The sequence below is a fragment of the Lepidochelys kempii genome, chromosome 13 (assembly GCF_965140265.1).
Source record: "Lepidochelys kempii isolate rLepKem1 chromosome 13, rLepKem1.hap2, whole genome shotgun sequence".
NCBI classification, from domain to species: Eukaryota; Metazoa; Chordata; order Testudines; family Cheloniidae; genus Lepidochelys; species Lepidochelys kempii.
The window spans coordinates 32,254,468-32,273,702 of record NC_133268.1 but is presented as its reverse complement, the minus strand read 5'-3'; the positions used below and the strand labels follow the sequence as shown (position 1 = coordinate 32,273,702).

Sequence of the window (19,235 nt, the reverse complement as noted above, 5' to 3'; positions counted from 1 at the left end):
TTTCCAGCCTCTGCATCCCTCCCCTGAGGTAAGGTGCATCATGGTCCCCCTAGTTCTGTCCCCCGGGTCTAGGGTCCCTCAGTCCTCTCTGGGTCCTGCCCCTGCCCCCCATGTCCAGGGGTCCCCCCCTTGCCCCCAGGTCTGGACCTATCCCCCTGACTCAGGGCTTTGCCCCTGCAGAGTCTCCCCTCCCTGGATGTGGGGGCCCTCGTGCCAGGGCAGGGTTGGGGGGTTGGAGGGCGGTGACCCCTAAACCTTTGTGGCTCTGTCCTGTCCAACCCCTAGTTCCCCCACCCCTTTCTGTTCCTTTTTCTACTTCTCCCTGCATGGATCTCCCGGTGCTTATCCCCATGGCACCTGCCGGGTCTGTCCTGCTCCCCACTGGCTCTTGGGGGCCACTGGGGGCCTGTTTCCCGCTAAGACCTCACCCGCCAGCCAGTGACTCAGCCTCGGGCGCTCTGCCAGAAGCAGCTGCAGCAGCAAGAGCCGCAGCCGTGAATTGCTGTAGCTTTCACGCCAACTCCCTTTCTCCGGCCAGGGAACTAGGTGTCAGAGTTAAATCCCAGCTACAAACAACCAGCTTCCCTTCCCCGCCAGAGCCTTTCCCGGGGCCTCCACCGTTTCCCAGCCTATGGTGCTTACCCCAGAGCAGGCAACGAGGAGCCTGGACCCCGGTTGTGAATACCTGCCCCAGGGGGGAGCAGCAGCATCACAGGCCCTGCTCTGGCTCCGGTCCGGGACTGGGGGTAGCAGGCAGATGAGGTCGCACTGAAAGGAAGATGCAATTTTTGGGCACGGGTAACTAGCCATTGGCACAGCTCACCCAAGATCGGGGTTGACCCTCCATGGCAGCCAGCGTTTGAAGCAGGATGGGGGTTTGTGCCTCAGTTTCCCCAGAAGTTCATTCCAGGCCTTGCCAGGTGTGCGGGTTACCCGGGTGATCCCAACATTCCCGTCCAGCCTCGGAGCTGGGAATTCTTCACCTGGCCGAGCGGCAGCAAGATGAAACATGGCCCCGAGAGCGGGGTCTGAAGCCTCTCTTGGTCATGCAGCTCTGGAGTTCCTCGCGCCCCTCCCCACCCCGCCCCGCACCCTCAGATCCCCGCTCCTCCACAGAGACTCCCCGCGCATTCAGAGCCGGGTTCCTGCTGCTGGAGAACCCAGCCCACTGCCGGCCTTTCACCCCCGCCAGGCCCAGGCTGGCCGGCTCTGGGACCGGGAACAGGAGCCCCCAGCTGTGCCCCCAGTGAAAATACATAGCAGCACGCACATACCCCCACCGCTTGGAACGGCTGCTCTGCAAACCGCCTCTGTTCTCTGCAGGGTGACACCCCAGTTGGGTGAACCCCTCAGTGACCCACCCACTTCCCCACAGCCTGGCACTGCTTCAGGGCTTCCCCAGGGGCTGGGGATAGAAGCCAGGAGTCCTGACTCCCTGACCCCTTCCCCCGACTAACCCCCCAGCGTGGCACTGGGAGCGGGGCCCAGAATGGGGGAGGGGTGGGCGTTTGGATCGGAACCAGAGCAGGAAATTCAGCACATTGTTGGGTTGGAGCTGCCTCCAGATCCCACCAGCCCATCCCCCCATGCCATGCCTGTCTAACCCCCCCGCCCATCCGTCTGTCCATCCTCACCCCCTGCTCTGACTCCCCTTCCTTCCATCCATCTGTCCTCATCCCCACGCCTGTCCGACACCCCTTTCTGTCCATCTGTCCGTCCTCAGCACCCCCCCGTCCAACCCCACACACCTTTCCTTCTGTCCATCCATGCTCACTCCCCACATGCACTGTTCTTCCCACACACCCTTCTTCCTTCCCTCTGTCCGTCCATCCAGCACCATACACTCCCTTGGGAGGGGGTGTGTCCACCCGCACTGGGCAAGCGGGGGTTAACCACAGAGGCCCTGCCCCTGCCTGGGCATGCTAAAGGTGGCAGGTGTGGATAAAAGGGAGCGGGTGGTGGAGGACAGGGTGTGTACTCTCCGGTCCTGGAGAGGTGACCTCCAGACGTGAGTCTCCCCAACAAGGCTCCAGGGCACTGCCCAACTCCGCAGACGCCAAGCCACTGACTGGGGAGGACGCAGGGGTAGGAAGTGATCCAGGGACTAGACTGGGAGCCGAGACCTGAATCCTGACCCGGGAGATTGCCAGCTCCATGGGGCGGGGACCCAGTGGGAGCAGGGTGGGCCCAGGTTCTCGTGTCCCGTGCTGGCATGTGGTCATTGCTGCCAGAGACCCTGATCGTGTTTGTCTGGCCCAGCTGAGAGCCCTGATGATGGGGTGTATGCACCACCACACTCTCCCACATTTCGCCGTCCATCCCCCGGCTCCCAGCTGTACCCCGATCCCCACCGTGTGCAGGGAAGGGGGTCCCGAGAGAAGCCGTCATTCTGATCTCTGAGCTAGGCTACTGAGAGCCTGTGGGACTCCCTGCCACAGGACATGGCTGAGCAGGGGCTGGGGTCTCGGAACAGTCGCTGGCGGGGGGCCCCCTCTGCCTGTCAGTTTCCACGGGAACCCCGTATCTCACCCACCCTTTCCCCGCACAGATCCCCGATCCCGGAGCCAAGATGACGAGCTGCGGCCTCCTGACCCGCTTCAACAAGCTGGGTGAGTCAGGGCTGTGGGGATGGTGCTGGAAGGGGGAGGGTGGCCCCATGGGGGTTTGTGGGGGGTCCGTGGCTGAGGTGGCCCCACCCCGTGTGCACGTGGGGATCACAGGGCCTGTGGCTGACATCCCCCTTCCCTGGCGCCCATGGGGGGGATCCCCTGGCTGACATCCCCCTCCCTCCCAGTGCCCCTGCGCAGCAGCTCGGTGACGGTGCTGATCCGAGGCTTCGTGGCTGACGTGGGCTGTGAGCTGCTCTACAGGAACGAGGAGCCACGGCCCGTGGAGGCCGTGTTCATATTCCCCATGGACACTGAGGCAGCCGTCTACGCCTTCCAGGCCCACCTGGGGGGCACCTGCATCCAGGCCCAGCTCCACGAGAAGAAACAGGTACCGGGGGCAGGGACCCTGTTGGGGAGAGATGGTACCAGGGGGGCAAGGCTGGAGGGAGCTCAGGGTGACCCCGTCTCTCCTGGCAGGCATGGGAGCTGTACGGGGCCGTGCTGGCCGTGGGGGCAGGGGTGGGATGTCGAGGGTCTCAGGGGATCTCAGGGTGACCCCGTCTCTCCCGGCAGGCATGGGAGCTGTACGGGGCCGTGCTGGCCGTGGGGGCAGGGGTGGGATGTCGAGGGTCTCGGGGGATCTCAGGGTGACCCTGTCTCTCCCGGCAGGCATGGGAGCTGTACGGGGCCGTGCTGGCCGTGGGGGCAGGGGTGGGATGTCGAGGGTCTCGGGGGATCTCAGGGTGACCCCGTCTCTCCCGGCAGGCATGGGAGCTGTACGGGGCCGTGCTGGCCGTGGGGGCAGGGGTGGGATGTTGAGGGTCTCGGGGGATCTCAGGGTGACCCTGTCTCTCTGGCAGGCATAGGAGCTGTATGGGGACGTGCTGGCTGGGGGGCAGGGGGCTGTTGGGGGCAGCGGGATCTCGGGGTGACCCTGTCTCTCCGACAGGCTCAGGAGCTGTACGGGGATACGCTGGCCGCGGGTCAGAGCTCGTTCCTGCTGCAGCAGGAGGGGGCCGGGGGTGACGTGTTCAGCTGCTCCCTGGGGAACCTGCCCCCCGGGGAGGAGGCAGCGTTGACCCTGTGCTACGTCTGCGAGCTGCCGCTGGAGCCTGATGGGGCCGCCCGCTACGTGCTGCCGGCCGTGCTGCGTCCCCGCTACACGCCCCACGGTGAGTCGCACAGATTCCCCTGCGCCCCCCATGCACCCCACAATTAGACCCATGGCCACTTCACAGATCCTGCTGCACCCCCAGGGTACAATCTGGATTGCTGAATCGCTGTTCCCCCTTAATCCTCCAGCCCAGGGAGTCTTTTACACGGCTTTGCTGTGTGAACGCCCGGCCCCTCCAGGCTCTGCTCACACGCAGCCACCAGTGTGCAAACACACCCCCAGCTGAGTTGAATGAAGCTCTCCCCGCCACGCCGGAACCACACCCAGGGCAACATCCGCAAATTCTCCAGCCCCAGCCTCGCACCCCAGAGACGTGCGTCTTGTGCTGTCCAGTCCGGTCACTGCGCAGCACGAGTTCATCGATTAGTTTGTCAGGCCGTCCCAGGGTAACGATCCTTCACCAGCCCTGCTGGGCTCAGTGACATTCCCCAGACACTCCAGTCCAACGCCCTGGTTTAGATCAAACACTAACGCGAGTTTAATAGCTAGAGAAGGAAGAGTTGTAAGTGATCCCAAGTTATGGGGCACAAAGGTCGGAACTGGTTACATAAGAAATAAAAGTTAAATGTGCATTCTCCGTCCTGAACCCTGACCATGTTGAGAAAGGTTTGAAGCAGCTGCCAGTTCTGAGTGCACAGGCTGGACTCCCTTCCCAGCCTGGCACCGAGCTCCTCAGGTCGGTCTGTCAAGCTTTCAGGAAAGAAGAAAGGGGGAGGAGAGGTGCCCAAGGCCCAGTTTTCCCCCTTTTTATATCCTGACGCTTCTTACTGGAAAAGTCCTGGCTGGGCTACGTGGCTAGGCAGCTCCAGGGCATAGGTGAGCGAGCAATTGTCCTTCAGGTGGGTCGTAAATCTCTCCTTTACAGCTCCCCACTGGCAAATGGCCGGGGATGGTTGCATAGCACCTGGCTGGATGTTGGTCACCCAGCCTCTGAGGTGCTTGTCTGTGGACATTTCTCAGTTTTACAAGGCAGTGCAGTTACATAGACCAGAATCTCATAACGCCGGGCGCACACCTTTTAACAGGACCGTACTATTCAGCAGACTTGTTCCAGATTTGTCGTCCTCTCGTACAAGGGTCGGCCATGCTAGTGCAGACGGTCACGGCTTCCCACTTCAGAAACCGTCGGCAAGTAAGGCAGGGTGCATTAAGGCCCGTTTGAGTTTAGACAGCATAATTCCCAAGTGTGTTTCTGACGTTCCACAACTTTGCACAAGCATATGTGGTTATCTCCTTTAACGCTTTAGGGACCAGTCTAGCAATCTCATGAGTTAGCATATGTCTTTCCTGGCTGGTTGGAAAACACCATTTTCTGTTCTTGCATCACTGATATCACTTCTGTCGCTTCAGCTGGTGTTATCTCCAGGTGGATATTACTTACATTCTGGAAAGTATTACCTTGGCATTTGGCCATCCAATCAATGAGGTGGTGTGCCTCAGTTTCCCTTTCTACACAGCAAATCATGTTTGCCATGGCTTCTCCGCCATGATGGGTTTTAAGTCTGCTTGCATGCATTATCTGTGAAACAGCATTACCGTGAGGCTTCTTGAAATAATCTTTGTTCTTGTTTGCCACGTCCATCATTTCCAAGCACTGTGCCTATTGGAGCTTTTAACGGGGTTAAACATTAACACCAAGTTTCTCCTTGTAAAAGGGCGTTTGCACATACCGCTGTCACATCACGCCTTTTGTTTATGCAGTCTGTCCCTGAGGTGGGTTTGCGTCATACTCATTGTGTCATTTAACTCTTTAACCAAACCTTTGCCCTCAATTAGTTTCTGGCTCTTTCTTCACCTTAGGGTTCCCTTCGGTATCCGCTCTTAATCCAGCCCTGTCTGTGGGGCTGGGGTGTCTCAGGGGCTGGTGAGGCAGCGATGCAGGGGGCTCCCCCACATGGGCAGGCCCCCACTGGAGCTGTGTCCCAACCCCATGGCGATGCATCTGTAAGAAGGCCACCCTCCCCCTTAGGTTTACCGTGTTCCCCTCGCCTTCAGAGCCGTCCTTCCCCAGCCCCCTTTTCTGTAACTAGTACTATTCTCTCAGCTGCTTCCTTGGTGCTGTCCCTCGGGAGGGAAACCACCCCCACCCTATCAGCCAGGTTGTTGCGTCTTCACTGACCCCTTTTCCCCAAGCCAAGTTTACATCCTGTTTTAAAGAGAGACCATCACTTTCCAGAAGTCTTTCCAGACTGGTCACCTGGAGAATACAACCGGCCATCTACTCTAGGGTCTGGAGTGGGAGCCTGTCTGTCACCACCACCACCCCATGTCCCCAAGGAGCTGGCTGTGAGACCACTTTCCTCAGCTGCACGGTCCACCCTCTGACTCTGTTGCTGGAGTGGACAGGGGCTGAGTCTGCATTTCCCCCATAAGCAACCAGTGTGAGGACAGTCATGTGCTAACAACGCTACTTCCCCACGAGGCTGGCCAGGCACAGCCAGCTGCTTACAGGGGCTGTCCATTTTCTACAAAAATCCTCTCTCCATTTTCCTTTCCTGGGACCCCCTCTAAGATCCCTTCCCTGGTGCCCTCTAGAGCTAGATTTATGGTTTGCTCAGCTGCAAAACTCTGCCAGTCGCCACCAGGAACAGTGTCCTCTGTTATAGGCTCTCCCTACTGCTCCCTGGGATCAGAGGACATGTTGCCTTCTGCTGTGGTACAGAAGCTGGTCTCAACCCCTCCCATGTCTGGAAGCACGCTGCAGAGCAGAGAGCCTTCCTCTGTTTCCGTTAGCAGTCTCTGGGGCTTTCCCATTTCCCGCTGGGGTTCCAGCGCAGTATTCCTTCCTGTGGCAGCAGCTTGCCACACTAACAACCTCAGCTGTGCAGAAAACATCATTCCCCACAAGCAGGTCGACAGGGATATCGTCCACTGTTCCCACCTTCAATTCACTTTCGGAGCCACCAGATTCTGTGTGCACCTTGGCTAAAGGCCCAGGAGTCCTGACTCCTCCAACTGGTAAAATCTCTTCCATTTGACCTGGCCACATGTCACCTTCTTGCATGACAATCTGTTTAGCCACAGTCATCTGTGCACCTGTATCTTCCCATCCCAGGTGTTCCCTGTTACTAATTCTAAGTCTCAGTATGTCCCGTCTGGCTCTGCAGAGCCAAATCCCACAAAACCAATGTGGTACGCTTCAGGCTCCTCAGAGGTTTCTGTGCTGAGCACAGTGGTTCTAACACGGGCTGCCCGGGGCTGTCTGTCCCTCCGCGCAGAGCAATGGGTTCTCCGGGAGCAGTGGAATTACCATGGCAGATGCTCCTCTGTTTTTACAGGAGGTTTGGGGAGAAGATTAGAAGAATGGTTTTGGGGGAGGTGGGTGCCCAGCTTCCCAATCCCCCTCCTTTTTCCCAGAGATAAAATGGGATCCCCCCTTCGCCCCAGCTTTAAACCTCTTTTTCTGTGACTTGTTAGACATCTGAGAGTGCTCAAAGATGTCATCCAAAGTGACCATTTCTGTCACAGACGCTGCTTCGCATCGTTAGCCCAGAGACTCCAGAAACATCCTTGGCCAATGAGATCTAGCAGTTGTCCAAAATCTGCCCCACCTTCACCCTGTAAACGTACTCCCGATTACTCACACCAGCATTCCTTTGAAGACCTCTACATTTTGTCCTACACACCTCAGGAGTAAATTGAAACTCTTTCAAAACAGTATCCATAAACGTAGACTATGCCAAAGCATCCAGAAAAATGGCATTGCATTGGGTACAGCCCAGGCTTTACCAGGCAGTTCTGCACGGAGTGTGAGGATTCCCTTGCCCTCTGGAATCCCATGGGCACCACCCAGCTTTTCAGCAGTGGTGAAATATTCCTCCATACAGTCTGTTTCTATGTATACAGGCCCACAGCTGGTCCCAGTGCGAAACATTTGGAGTTAAAGGAAGCTGCTGGTGACACTGGGATTTCCTTCTGTTGGTCTAATGTTTCCAGCTGGGGTTTTCCCTCTTTGCCTCGCAGCTCCAAGCTTTCTGATGTGCTGCTATGTCCGGGGCCGCAGTTATTTCTTGCTCCTTCGACACGGGCTGGTGAGCCTCAACCTTCAGCTCCAAGGTTCACTGGTATTCTTTCTCCTTTCCTGCTACCTGCAGTTTGCACAGCGCTAACTTTGCAACTGCATCATGCTGGCTCATTTTTGTACCTTTCTGTGTCTATTTCCCTTTCCCGAAATAAGCGAAGAGAAAATAAAAAAACTGGAACCTGTTCACACTTGGGCCCACTTAAAATCATCGCCTGTGTGCTCCAAGTGCAGACTTCACTCAGCAACAAGCTGTGCATATAACCCTGCTCACACTGTGCCAGTGTGGCATTCCTGGATTGCTGAATCGCTGTTCCCCCTTAATCCTCCAGCCCAGGGAGTCTTTTACACGGCTTTGCTGTGTGAACGCCCGGCCCCTCCAGGCTCTGCTCACACGCAGCCACCAGTGTGCAAACACACCCCCAGCTGAGTTGCATGAAGCTCTCCCCACCACGCCGGAACCACACCCAGGGCAACATCTGCAAATTCTCCAGCCCCAGCCTCGCACCCCAGAGATGTGCATCTTGTGCTGTCCAGTCCGGTCACTGCGCAGCACGAGTTCATCGATTAGTTTGTCAGGCCGTCCCAGGGTAACGATCCTTCACCAGCCCTGCTGGGCTCAGTGACATTCCCCAGACACTCCAGTCCAATGCCCTGGTTTAGATCAAACACTAACGCAAGTTTAATAGCTAGAGAAGGAAGGGTTGTAAGTGATCCCAAGTTATGGGGCACAAAGGTCGGAACTGGTTACATAAGAAATAAAAGTTAAATGTGCATTCTCTGTCCTGAACCCTGACCATGTTAAGAAAGGTTTGAAGCAGACAGTTTTTCTCACCCTACAGCAGTGGTTCTCAAACGTTTGTACTGGTGACCCCTTTCAAATAGCAAGCCTCTAAGTGCGACCCCCCCCTTATAAATTAAAATTTTTATATATTTAACACCATTATAAATGCTGGATGTAAAGCGGGGTTTGGGGTGGAGGCTGACAGCTCACAAGCCTCTATGTAATCACCTCGCGACCCCCTGAGGGGTCCCGACCCCCAGTTTGAGAACTCCTGCCCTACAGGATGCTGCAGGCAGCTGCCAGTTCTGAGTGCACAGGCTGGACTCCCTTCCCAGCCTGGCACCAAGCTCCCCAGTTCAATGTCTGCTGAGTGTTCGCATTGCCTTCAGGAACGAAGTGGGAGGAGAGGTGCCTTGGGGCTGGTTTCCCCCCTTTTTATATTCTGGCGCTTCTTATTGGAAAAGTCCTGGCCGGGCTACGTGGCTAGGCAGCTCCAGGGCATACGTGAGCTGCCAACTGTCCTTCGGGTGAGTTGTAAATCTCTTGTTTACAGTTTCCCCCGCTGGCTAATGTAGCGCCCTGTACATCTAGCCCCCCATAACCCTGCTATGCACCCCACAGTGAAACACATAGCCCTGCATAACTCCTTGCCTCCCATAGTCCCCCACACCCCCAGCTACATGCCCTATGGTGAGACCCATAGCCTCCCCATCCCTGCTTTACCCTATATGGTGACACCCATGACCCCCTGAACCCCCAATATGCACCCCATGGTGAGTGACCCCACAGCCTGTAATCCAATGAGACACCATAGCCCCTGCTACATACCCTCCAGGGAAAGACCCACATGGATCCTCATAACCCCTTAACACTCCATAGGTCACTGCTATGTCCCCCACGGTAAGTGCCCTGCAATCCCTATCCCAGAGTATGTGACTCCCCTGGGCCCTCCCCCAATATCCCACATCTCCCCATGCCCACCAATATCCCATGACCCCCCTCCTCCCCCCTCTCCCAGCCCCCGGCTCTCACCCCGTGTCTCTCTGCAGGGTGGGACAGAGCGGATGTCACCCAGGCGGTCCCGCGGGTGCCCCAGGGGGCGCTGCCCTACACCCTGAGTCTGAGCGCCACACTGCAGTCGCCCCATGGCATCGACCGTGTGCTCTCCAACTGCTCCCTCACCCCCCTGAGCTACACGGCCGGGAACCGGACCAGCGCCCAGGTAAGGGCTTGCCCAGATGCATGGGTCCTGACCAGCCCTGCTGGGAGGGGCAGTGGGGGGCAGCTCTGAGTGAGGGGGTGATGGGGGGGCTCTCGGATGAGGGGTGGATGCCAGGGGACAGGGCTGGGGGGGATTTGGGGCGAGGCTGGGTGGGGCAGGTCCCAGGGGACCATCTGGGCATGGGTCCTGTGGAGACATATACAGCTGTGGGAGCTCTGGGGTGGGGCAGAGGGTGTGTCCCAGAAGGTGTGGGGGAGGGATGAGCTACACAAACGGATCCAGGGAATTCCCCGAGTTCTCTGGGGAAAATCTTGAGGGGCTGAGACCAGCCCATGGGGTGAAATCCTGGGCGTTCGATGTGCCCTGGTCCCCTTCACTTTCTGGGAGTTTCCCTCTCCTTCATTTTCAGTGGAATAAAATGGGGGGGTGGGAAAATGTCACCCTCAAATTGGAAAGATTTAGCACCCCCCAAAATTCAGAGTTTTGTAGTGTTTTCCCCAGGTGTCTTTCCCTCTCTCCCTCCCACCTAACCCAGGGGGCCCAGCCCAAGTTCCCAGGGAGGTTGCAGCTCACGTTCCCGGGTCACCCCCTCCCCTCTGGCTCCATGGAGGGGCACTGGGCCAGGAGTGAGAGCCAGCGAGACCCTGCCCCCCAGGAACTGAAGGGAGGGGACTGTGTGTCTGTCACCCCCCCAGGTGTCACTAGCCCAGGCCCCACCGTGGGACCGGGACGTGGAGCTGCCGGTGTATTATGCGGAGTCGCACAAACCCAGCGTGGTCCTGGAGGCCAGGTTGCCTGAAGCAGAGCCAGGTGGGGGTGGGGGTCCCACACCCTGCTTCCCCTGGGTGGGGAGGGACTGTGGGGTGGGGATTAGGGGTGGGCGTTGAAGGAACTCGGGATAGAGTGTGTGAAGGGGATTGGGGACAGGATCAGGGGGTGGGCACTCGGGTGGGGGGGTCCAGAGCAGGGGCTCTTGGAAGGGCTGGGGGTAGGAGGGTGGAGTGCTTTGGAGGAGCCAGGCAGTGGGGTGCCCTGCAGATCTGGGGGGCATGAGGAAGAATGTGGGATGGAAGGGCAGGCACTGGGAGCTGGAGATTGGGGGTGGGGAGGATCTGGGGGAAAGAGCTGTGGGGGGAGAAACAGAGGAGTGTGGGTGGGGTTCTGGGGCAGTCAGGGAACGCTGAGGGCTCTCACAGGGCTCGACCCCATGTCCGCCCCATTTGGGGCTGGCCCCATCTCCCTACAGGCTCCCTGATGGGCAACCCGGCCGTGATGGTGACCCTGCTGCCCAGCCTGCCCGAGGCGGTGCCGGGCCAGAGCCCAGCCGGAGAGTTCATCTTCCTGCTGGACCGCTCCGGCAGCATGGAGTGCCCCATGGACGGCCAAGACCGCTCCCCCCAGCGCATCGACAGCGCCAAGGTACGGCCAGTACTCCTCAGGGAATTCTGTACCAAAAAATTAAAATTCTGCAACAATCTGCATTCTTTGTCAAAATAACAGAATATAATTATGCCAGTTTCAATTATTTTGGTAATTTATTTCAAAATATCTATCAGAAAGTATGTCTGTAACAATACAGACAACAAAAAGATTTTGGTAAAAAATGTTTTTACAAATATATTCCTTACTGGGCATATTAACACAGAACTTTGAGTAATTCATTTAAACTACAATACAGAACCGTATTTCCTGCCACCCTCAGAAGCAGTGCAAAGGGTTGGGGGAGTCAGGGGTAACAGAGGATCTGAGGGAGAGGGAAGGAGCCTGGAGCGAATCGGGAGGGTTGTTGGGTGTGGATGGGAGAAGTATGGAACAGGTGTTTTGGGGGTAGTGGCAAATTGTTAGGGAGTTGGGGAGCCTCCCCCATGTAGATCCTGGCCGACCCCAAGCCTCTCCCATTCAGTCAGCCACATCTGCCCCTGTTCCTCCACACACACACCCATCCCCATGTGTTCCTGCATCTCCTCTACCCTCGTTCCCATGTGGCCTTGCACCCCCACTCCCATTCAGCTCCTGGCTCAATGGTGTCACCCCACTAGATCCTGAGCCTGTGCCCCAGTCTGTCCCACCCAGCAGCCCCATGTGCCCCACTCTGTCTGTCGTAACCTGGCTCTGCTAGCAGGTTGCTGTGATGAACTTCTTCTCCTGGGGGAATTCTGAAGCACCAGGCATGCACCGAAATTTTTTTCCCCACAGAAAATACATTCTGCCCCAGAAGTGCTGCAGTTACGCTGTTTGCCCACAACAGCCGACTGCGTTCATGCTGCTGGCTGTTCTGGCACCACTGTGGCCTTTGGTGGGTGAAAGGCGGAACTGCAGAACTTCTCAGGCAGAAATGTATTTTCTGCAGGAAATAAATTCTGCAGGACACATGAGTTCTGCGCTTGCGCAGTGGTGCAGAATTCCATCAGGAGTAAGCCTGGCAGGAGGCCATGCTAGAAGGGTCCCATGGGGCAGAGCCCAGGGGAGCAGCCCAGGCTGGCTGGGCCCAGAGGGCCTGAGCTGGGAGAAGAGCAGCCTAGGCTGGCTGGGCCCATGAGGCAGAGCCGTGCAGGGGAGCAGCCTACACTGGTTGGACCCGTGGGGCAGAACAGGGGGGGAGCAGGGGGCAGAGCCGGGGGGGGAGAAGCCCAGGCTGGCTGGGCCCAGGGGGCAGAGCTGGGGGAGGGAGGGGGCAGCTCAGGCTGGCTGGACATGGGGGGTGACTCCGTCCATCTCTCTCCATCCCCAGGAGACCCTGGTCCTGCTGTTGAAGAGTTTGCCCCTGGGCTGTTATTTCAACATCTATGGCTTTGGATTATTATGGCATTATGGCATTACTCCTTGTTCTGTCATCTGCTACCACTGAGAACAGTCTAGATCCATCCTCTTTGGAACCCCCTTTCAGGTAGTTGAAAGCAGCTATCAAATCCCCCCTCATTCTTCTCTTCCGCAGACTAAACAATCCCAGCTCCCTCAGCCTCTCCTCATAACTCATGTGTTCCAGACCCCTAATCATTTTTGTTACCCTCCGCTGGACGCTTTTCAATTTTTCCACATCCTTGCAGTGTGGGGCCCAAAACTGGACACAGTACTCCAGATGAGGCCTCAACAATGTCGAATAGAGGGGAACGATCACGTCCCTCGATCTGCTGGCAATGCAGATCACTAGGTCCCACTCCCCTCCTATAGCCAGAGATAGAACCCAGGAGTCCTGGCTCCCAACCCCCACACACACACCATCCCACTAGCCCCTGCTCCCCACCGTGCGGCTGGAACGCAGTCGTCCAGGGCTCACCCCGCGACTCTCTGTCCCCGGCACAGGCTGCCCGTTCACCGGCTGGCAGCCAAGTCACTGCTGCTGGAGCTGGAGGGGGCCGTGGGGGCCGGGTCGGAGGAGGACCGGCGCCGGGCGCTGGAGACCAGCCTGAGCTCGGGGGTCGTCTGCTCCGTCACGGCCTACGTGGGGGTGGACACAGAGTGGAGGCAGCCAGTGCAGGGGCCACTGGTGAGACGGGACATCCCGCTGGCAGGTAACCCCGGAGGGGTCAGGGATCCTGGCACCGGGTGCGAGGCGGGGTGGGGGGGAAGCTCAGGTGGGTGCGGGAACCTGGCACTGGGGGGGGGAGGGGGACAGGGAATTCCAGCACAGGGGGATCCCAGTGTGAGAGGGGGATCTGGAAGCATGGAGGGGCATCATGTTTCTGGGCGAATGTCCCTTTGCCCCTCTCCCTGCCCCAGCTCCCATGGGGCTGTGCCACCCCATCCCTGCCCCACAGAGTCCTGCCCTCATCCATGGGGTGCAGCACCCACCCCTGTATCCCCTGGGGCTGGAGGAAGGTTCCTTCCTGGGGGGAAGCTGTGGGGGAGAGGCTGGATCTGGGGGGGTCACAGTCCGGCGGGGGAGGGACTCAGAGGTAGCTGGGGGGAAAAGAGGATGGGGCTGGATGCGGGGAGGGGAGGGGGTCCCAGCTGGCGGGCAGGGAGGAGGGGCCCCAGCAGTGCGTTGGCTCTGGGTGCCGGGGGGTGGGCGGGTTCTTCCCTCCCTTAGCTTCTCTCTGTCTGTCTCCGTGTCCGTCTGTCTGCCCCCCCCAGGCTTCAAGGCTGCGGCCAGGATGCCGTACACGCAGTGTCTCTCGCTGATGGCATGTAGATCCCACAGGCCCGTGCCCAGATGCGCCTCCCATGAGTGCAGCGTCCTGATGCCTGCTTCCCCCCTCGAGGCCAGAGAGGACCACCCCTCCATGGAGCTGTTCAAGAACGAATGTATGGCACGCACCGGCAGGAGCGGCCCCCGCACATGTGCTCCCCAAGCCCAGTACTGTCTGCCTCCTCCCCCACCCATAGCTGAACCAGGAAAGCCCCCAGTGAAAGGGCAACTGTGGAAAGTCCTGGGAACACGCCTCGCCCGGTGCCGCGGCAAGCCAGGTGAGGGGGGCAGTGGCTGGGAGTCAGGGCGCCGGGAGGGCGGCAAACGCCAGGATGATGCTTCCTCGGGGCTGAGACAGACGTGCCCTGAGGGTCCCGGAGCTGGGCAAGTGTTTAACAGCGACATCCAATCCGAAGGAACTTCCTGGGCAAAACACCGGTGTGACGCTGCGGGAGGGGGAGTCCACAGCTGGGTTTTTTAAGTGTTGTGATGCAAATTATCTTGCAACAAAATGAAAAAAGATAAGGAAACTCCCAGGCACAAAACTCTGTGAAGTTGGAATTTGGGGTGTGAGTTTGTATCAATGAGCTAAAGTTCTTTGGAGGGGGCAAACCGGATGGGCGGCATGAGTGGGGGAGAATCAACCTGGACAGGCCATGTCACTCTTCTGTAACCATGTCCCAGCCCCATCTCCCCACGTCTCTCCCTAGAGCGGGCACCAGAGGAGTCTCCCCTGCTGAGGCTGGTGTCTCTGCAGAATGCTGACGGCTCGTGGGACCTGGACCCCCAGCTGGCCGCCGCGCTGGGGGTAAGTGAGACCGATGCCAAAGGGAGGATGCCCAGTCAGGTGAGTGCGGGAGGCGAGGGACAGGGGAGAGATGGGGGGCAGGTGCCATGAGTTGAGCCTGTTCTCTGCTCCTAGATGAGACAGGGTGACCCAAACTGAGGGGGTGGGTCTGAGGGCAACTGGATCAAATAACTCTTGAACCTGGAGCCCAGTCGGCGAGACGGACCCAGAGTGGGGGTCTGGGACCCCACTTACAGGGGGTCGGAGCATTGGATCAAGAGGCCCCAGGGCTGGGGGAGGCATGGGGGGCCCCAGGCCAGGCCCACTCTGAGGCTGTCTCCCTACCCCCGGGCATGGCACTGGGCATCTGGGTAGGGGGTCCATGGTGCTACAGCAGGGGGGCTGGGAACCCTCTGATTCTGGGAAGTGGGCAGGAGCACTGGATTGGGGGGTCCCCAGGGTGAGGGCATGGGGGGCAGCGCTGGGAGGCAGGGGGTCCCCAGGTGGGGGGATGGGGGCAGCGTTTCCCCAGGCTGGGTGCTGTCTCAGGCTGTCTCTTCCCCCTCCCCCACAAGGACATGCCTCCCGGCATCTGGGCCACAGTGCTGGCCGTGGTCTGGCTGCACGGCCGGGCCGCAGGGCAACGCGACGAGTGGGAGCTGCTGGAGGCCAAGGCTGTGGGTTGGGTGCGGGGCCAAGCAGGTGAGAGGGGAGTGGGGGGTCAGGAGCAGGGCCCAGGGTCTCGACTGGAAAGACTCTGCCTCATGGGAACCCCACAGCCCAGCCTTCCCCCAAAATCCCCTGCCCCAAGGGCTCAATGCCCCAACCCTGCCTTACAGGGCCCCCATCCCTGAGAGCCCTGCCCCCCAGGTTCTACAGCCCAGCCCCCAAAAGCCCAGCCCCAACCTCTGCCTCTGGGCCCCCCAATCTGGCCCCCCCAGAGCCCTCCAGTCCCATGACAGTCTCCCAGCTTCCTGCTCGCTGTCACAGTCCTGGCTCCCTACCTGGGCCCCCATGCACCCCTCCAGGTCCCTGACCCTCATGCCAGTCCCCCATTCTGTGAGCTCTCTGCCCTTTGCCCCGACCCTCCCTGTTGCCCAGGCTGGTGTCTCCCCCTTGACCCCTCTCTTGTTTCAGGGCCCCGGCTGAGTGAGTGCCTGGAAGCTGCCAACGCCCTGCTGGGCTTAAACATTGGCCCTGCCATCTTCAAACTCTGAGCTCCCCCTGCCCCAGGATCCCTGAACCCGCCCCCCAAGCTACCCTGGGCCTCCGACCTGGAGCTTAGAGGCCAGCAGAAGCCACTGGGTGCAGGCCCACCTGGCCAGCCTGTGCCTAGCCCAGAGCTAACCCCCAACTGGGATGCCACCACTACCAATTCGGATGCATCTGCCTCCTGCTAGCTGAAGAGGAGAACTAAGCTCCACCCCACGCTGGCTGGAGCCTTTATTTTTATTTAGCATCGAGTTAGTGATGTTCTCTTACACCACCGTGGGTTCGTCTCTGGTGGCCAGTTACAAGCCCAATGGAGGGAAAGTCCCCTCTGCTACTTGGTTCAGATTTAGAGCCTCTACGTACATCGCGGTCGCTTTTTCGCAGCATCACCTGTCGGCACGTCTTTCTCCTGATCTTGTGATATAAGAGTCGCTCTTTGGTCATTTACTTATGTCAAGCATTTCTTACGCCTAGGGCGTCGTCTGGTGAAGCTGGGAGATCACATCTCACTGCTGTGGACAGTGGGTTTCAGCCCTGCTTTACTTAGATATCTCATGTCCACTTATCCCTTCTAAATCCCAATCGGTCCCCTGTGTCTCCAACTGTACAGCCTGTCATGAAGTGTGGGGGAGTCCGGGCCCTGCACCCCTCTTCCTGGGATTCACTGGGACTCTCAGCCAGCCAGTAAAACAGAAGGTTTATTGGACAATAGGAACACAGTCTAAAACAGAGCTGATGGGCACAACCAGGACCCCTCAGTCAAGTCCTTCTGGGGGCAGGAAGCTTAGACCCCAGCCCTGGGGTTCCCTGCGTTCCACCACCCAGCACCAAACTGAAACTCTCTCCAGCCCCTCCTCCTCTGGGCTTTGTCCCTTTCCCGGGCCAGGAGGTCTCCTGATTCCTTTGTTCTCCAACCCTTTAGCTCTCACCTTGCAGGCGGGAAGGGCCAGGCCATCAGTGGCCAGGAAACAGGGTGTCGGCCATTCTCGGTGTCCAGACCCCTGCACACACCTGCCCTCTAGGGCTCTGCAGTGATCATACACCCTTAACCCACTACCTAGATACTTAAGAACTGCATAGGGGAAACTGAGGCACCCCCACACTATTCAGAGAAAACATTAAGAACAGTCCCGCTTCATCACACAGCCTACCTCTGATCAGGATACAGATCTGAGTTCATCATAACATCACCCGCTGCAGCATTGACCCCACGGCTCCGTATCCCCCACGCCGCTCCCAGCCACTGTGGGGGCAACACCACTATCGTTTGTTTTTTCCGAATGACCGAGGGGTCCCTGTATAGCCCCACTGAGGCAGTCACGTCTCGGTGCCAGGCGAGGGGCCCCTGTATAACCAGCCCCCCCATCTCCCTTCCCCTCCGAGGCAGCCGCTTCTCAGAGCTGGGCAAACAGTTCCTATGTAACCAGACCTCATGCCCCACCCCAGAGGTGGCCTCATCTCAGCACTGGGTGAGGCGTCCCTGTATAACCTGCAACACCCGCCCCAGGCAGCCGTGTCTCCCCTCGCGCCTCACTGACCCTGCCCTGGGTTTCAGTTTTCTGATGCTAAATGGGGAGGAATTTCTCTGCCAGTCTCTGGCCGCCAGCTGGCCCCATTGAATCAATTTTCAGGTCCGTTCTGTGCCAGAACTAGGCTCTGATCCAGCCCCAGGGCGGGGCCTGGCAGACTGGGGGGAGGATGTGGCACAGGGCCTGTGCCCTCTAGGGGGTGCCAGCTCCCATCCAGCCCCAGGGCGGGACCCGGCTGGCTCAGGGGAGTCCAGGCCCCCTCCGCCAGCCTCACTTGGCATCACCCCTCCCCAATAGGTTAATCCAGCCACTGTTGTCCCCCCCGGAAATGCCAGGGGGGCACTGGGGCAGGGAGGGGCCCAGGGGGCAGAGGGACCTGCCCCCCCTCCCCGCACATTATCAGCCCAGGCACGCAGCGAGCCACATAAAGGAGCATTGATGCTCCCCCCCACCTTGGCACCGCCAGCCCCATTCACATTGTTCCCATCCCTCGAGCAGCCCCGCGCAGGGAGAGAGACGCCACTGGGGGCTGCGGGCCAAGGGCTGGACCTCAACGTCCCTTGGGTGGAGCGACAAAGCTCACCCACCCAGCAGGGTGTCAGACACACCCAGATGGCCCTGAGCTTCCCCGCTCCCCACTAATGCCCCTCACTCCCAGCCCGCAGCCCCCTGCTAGCCCAGCCCTGCCCCCCCACTCCCAACCCACCCCCCCAACTCCCAGCCCTGTTAGCCCAGCCCTGCCCCCCCACTCCCAACCCGCAGCCCCCTGCTAGCCCAGCCCTGCCCCCCACTCCCAACCCGCCCCCCCAACTCCTAACCCTGTTAGCCCAGCCCTGCCCCCCCACTCCCAACCCACCCCCCCAACTCCCAGCCCTGTTAGCCCAGCCCTGCCCCCCCACTCCCAACCCGCAGCCCCCTGCTAGCCCAGCCCTGCCCCCCACTCCCAACCCGCCCCCCCAACTCCTAACCCTGTTAGCCCAGCCCTGCCCCCCCCCCCCACTCCCAACCCACAGCCCCCTGCTAGCCCAATCCGGGCTCCCTCCTCCCTCCAGCTCTACCAGTGCTCCTCAGTCCTGACCAGCAGCCCCCAGCTAGCCTACCCTGGGCTACACCCCCCCCCACACACACACACACACTCTCACGTATCCTGCATGGGAATATTTCATTTCCCCAGCAGGGGTCAGTGTTCATTCCAGCCCCACACCGCAGTCCCGACCACTCCCACTAGGGGCGCTGTTCTACTGGCTGTGCAACAGCAGCTAATCTCCCCTGGCTTGGTGTCTTCAGGGCCGGCTCATAATTCATTTAATTAAATAGAATAAATCAGCAGCGAAGCAGCCGCAAGTGTTGACTCGAGTCCCAGGCTGTTCAGGGAGGGGCCGAGACAGCGAACTGGGGATAGAACCCAGGTGTCCTGGCTCCTTCCCCACAACCCATTAGAGCTCACTGCCCTCCCAGTCCTGGCTCCTGGCCCCCCTGTTCTAACCAGTGGACTCCACTCCTTTGGGCGGGCAGCTAGGATACGGGAGGGGAAGGGAGTTCTGGACCCCAAAGGGTTAATTGTGCCTTCTGGGGGGTCCTCCCACGGGCCCTTTTCCCCCCAGCTCCGGCCCCTTTAAATCGCTGTGGCCTGGCTCACATGCTCAGCCAAGTGCCCTATTTTTAGAGCCGGTTCTTGTCTCCAATCCGACCCCCCTCGGCTTGTTTTGCAGCTTCCCCTGCCAGCAACTCAGAGCCCTGGCCAAGGAATCCAGGCGCCTCCTGCCTC

At 59.3% G+C, this 19,235-nt stretch overlaps 1 protein-coding gene across 1 annotated transcript; it reads left to right on the top strand.

The window, feature by feature from the left end:
- The first annotated feature begins 1,926 nt into the window (after window positions 1–1,926).
- On the top strand, window positions 1,927–16,385 carry LOC140897181 (von Willebrand factor A domain-containing protein 5A-like). The gene is made up of 13 exons (XM_073309579.1): window positions 1,927–2,085; window positions 2,549–2,609; window positions 2,795–2,997; window positions 3,559–3,781; window positions 9,638–9,810; window positions 10,506–10,620; window positions 11,057–11,229; window positions 12,542–12,652; window positions 13,073–13,322; window positions 13,885–14,217; window positions 14,650–14,786; window positions 15,302–15,428; window positions 15,864–16,385. Exons 2-13 carry the CDS (start codon window positions 2,570–2,572, stop codon window positions 15,941–15,943), a joined length of 1,965 nt encoding a protein of 654 aa, XP_073165680.1. The 5' UTR covers window positions 1,927–2,085; window positions 2,549–2,569; the 3' UTR covers window positions 15,944–16,385.
- The last annotated feature ends 2,850 nt before the right edge of the window (window positions 16,386–19,235 follow it).

What these genes read in the sequence shown, in the direction of transcription:
- LOC140897181 (XM_073309579.1), top strand. Translation starts at nt 2,570, where the DNA reads ATGACGAGCTGCGGCCTCCTGACCCGCTTCAACAAGCTGG. An exon ending in TCCCCGCTACACGCCCCACG is followed by an intron (nt 3,782 to 9,637) that starts GTGAGTCGCACA and finishes GTCTCTCTGCAG; the next exon opens with GGTGGGACAGAGCGGATGTC. An exon ending in AGCGCATCGACAGCGCCAAG is followed by an intron (nt 11,230 to 12,541) that starts GTACGGCCAGTA and finishes CTCCATCCCCAG; the next exon opens with GAGACCCTGGTCCTGCTGTT.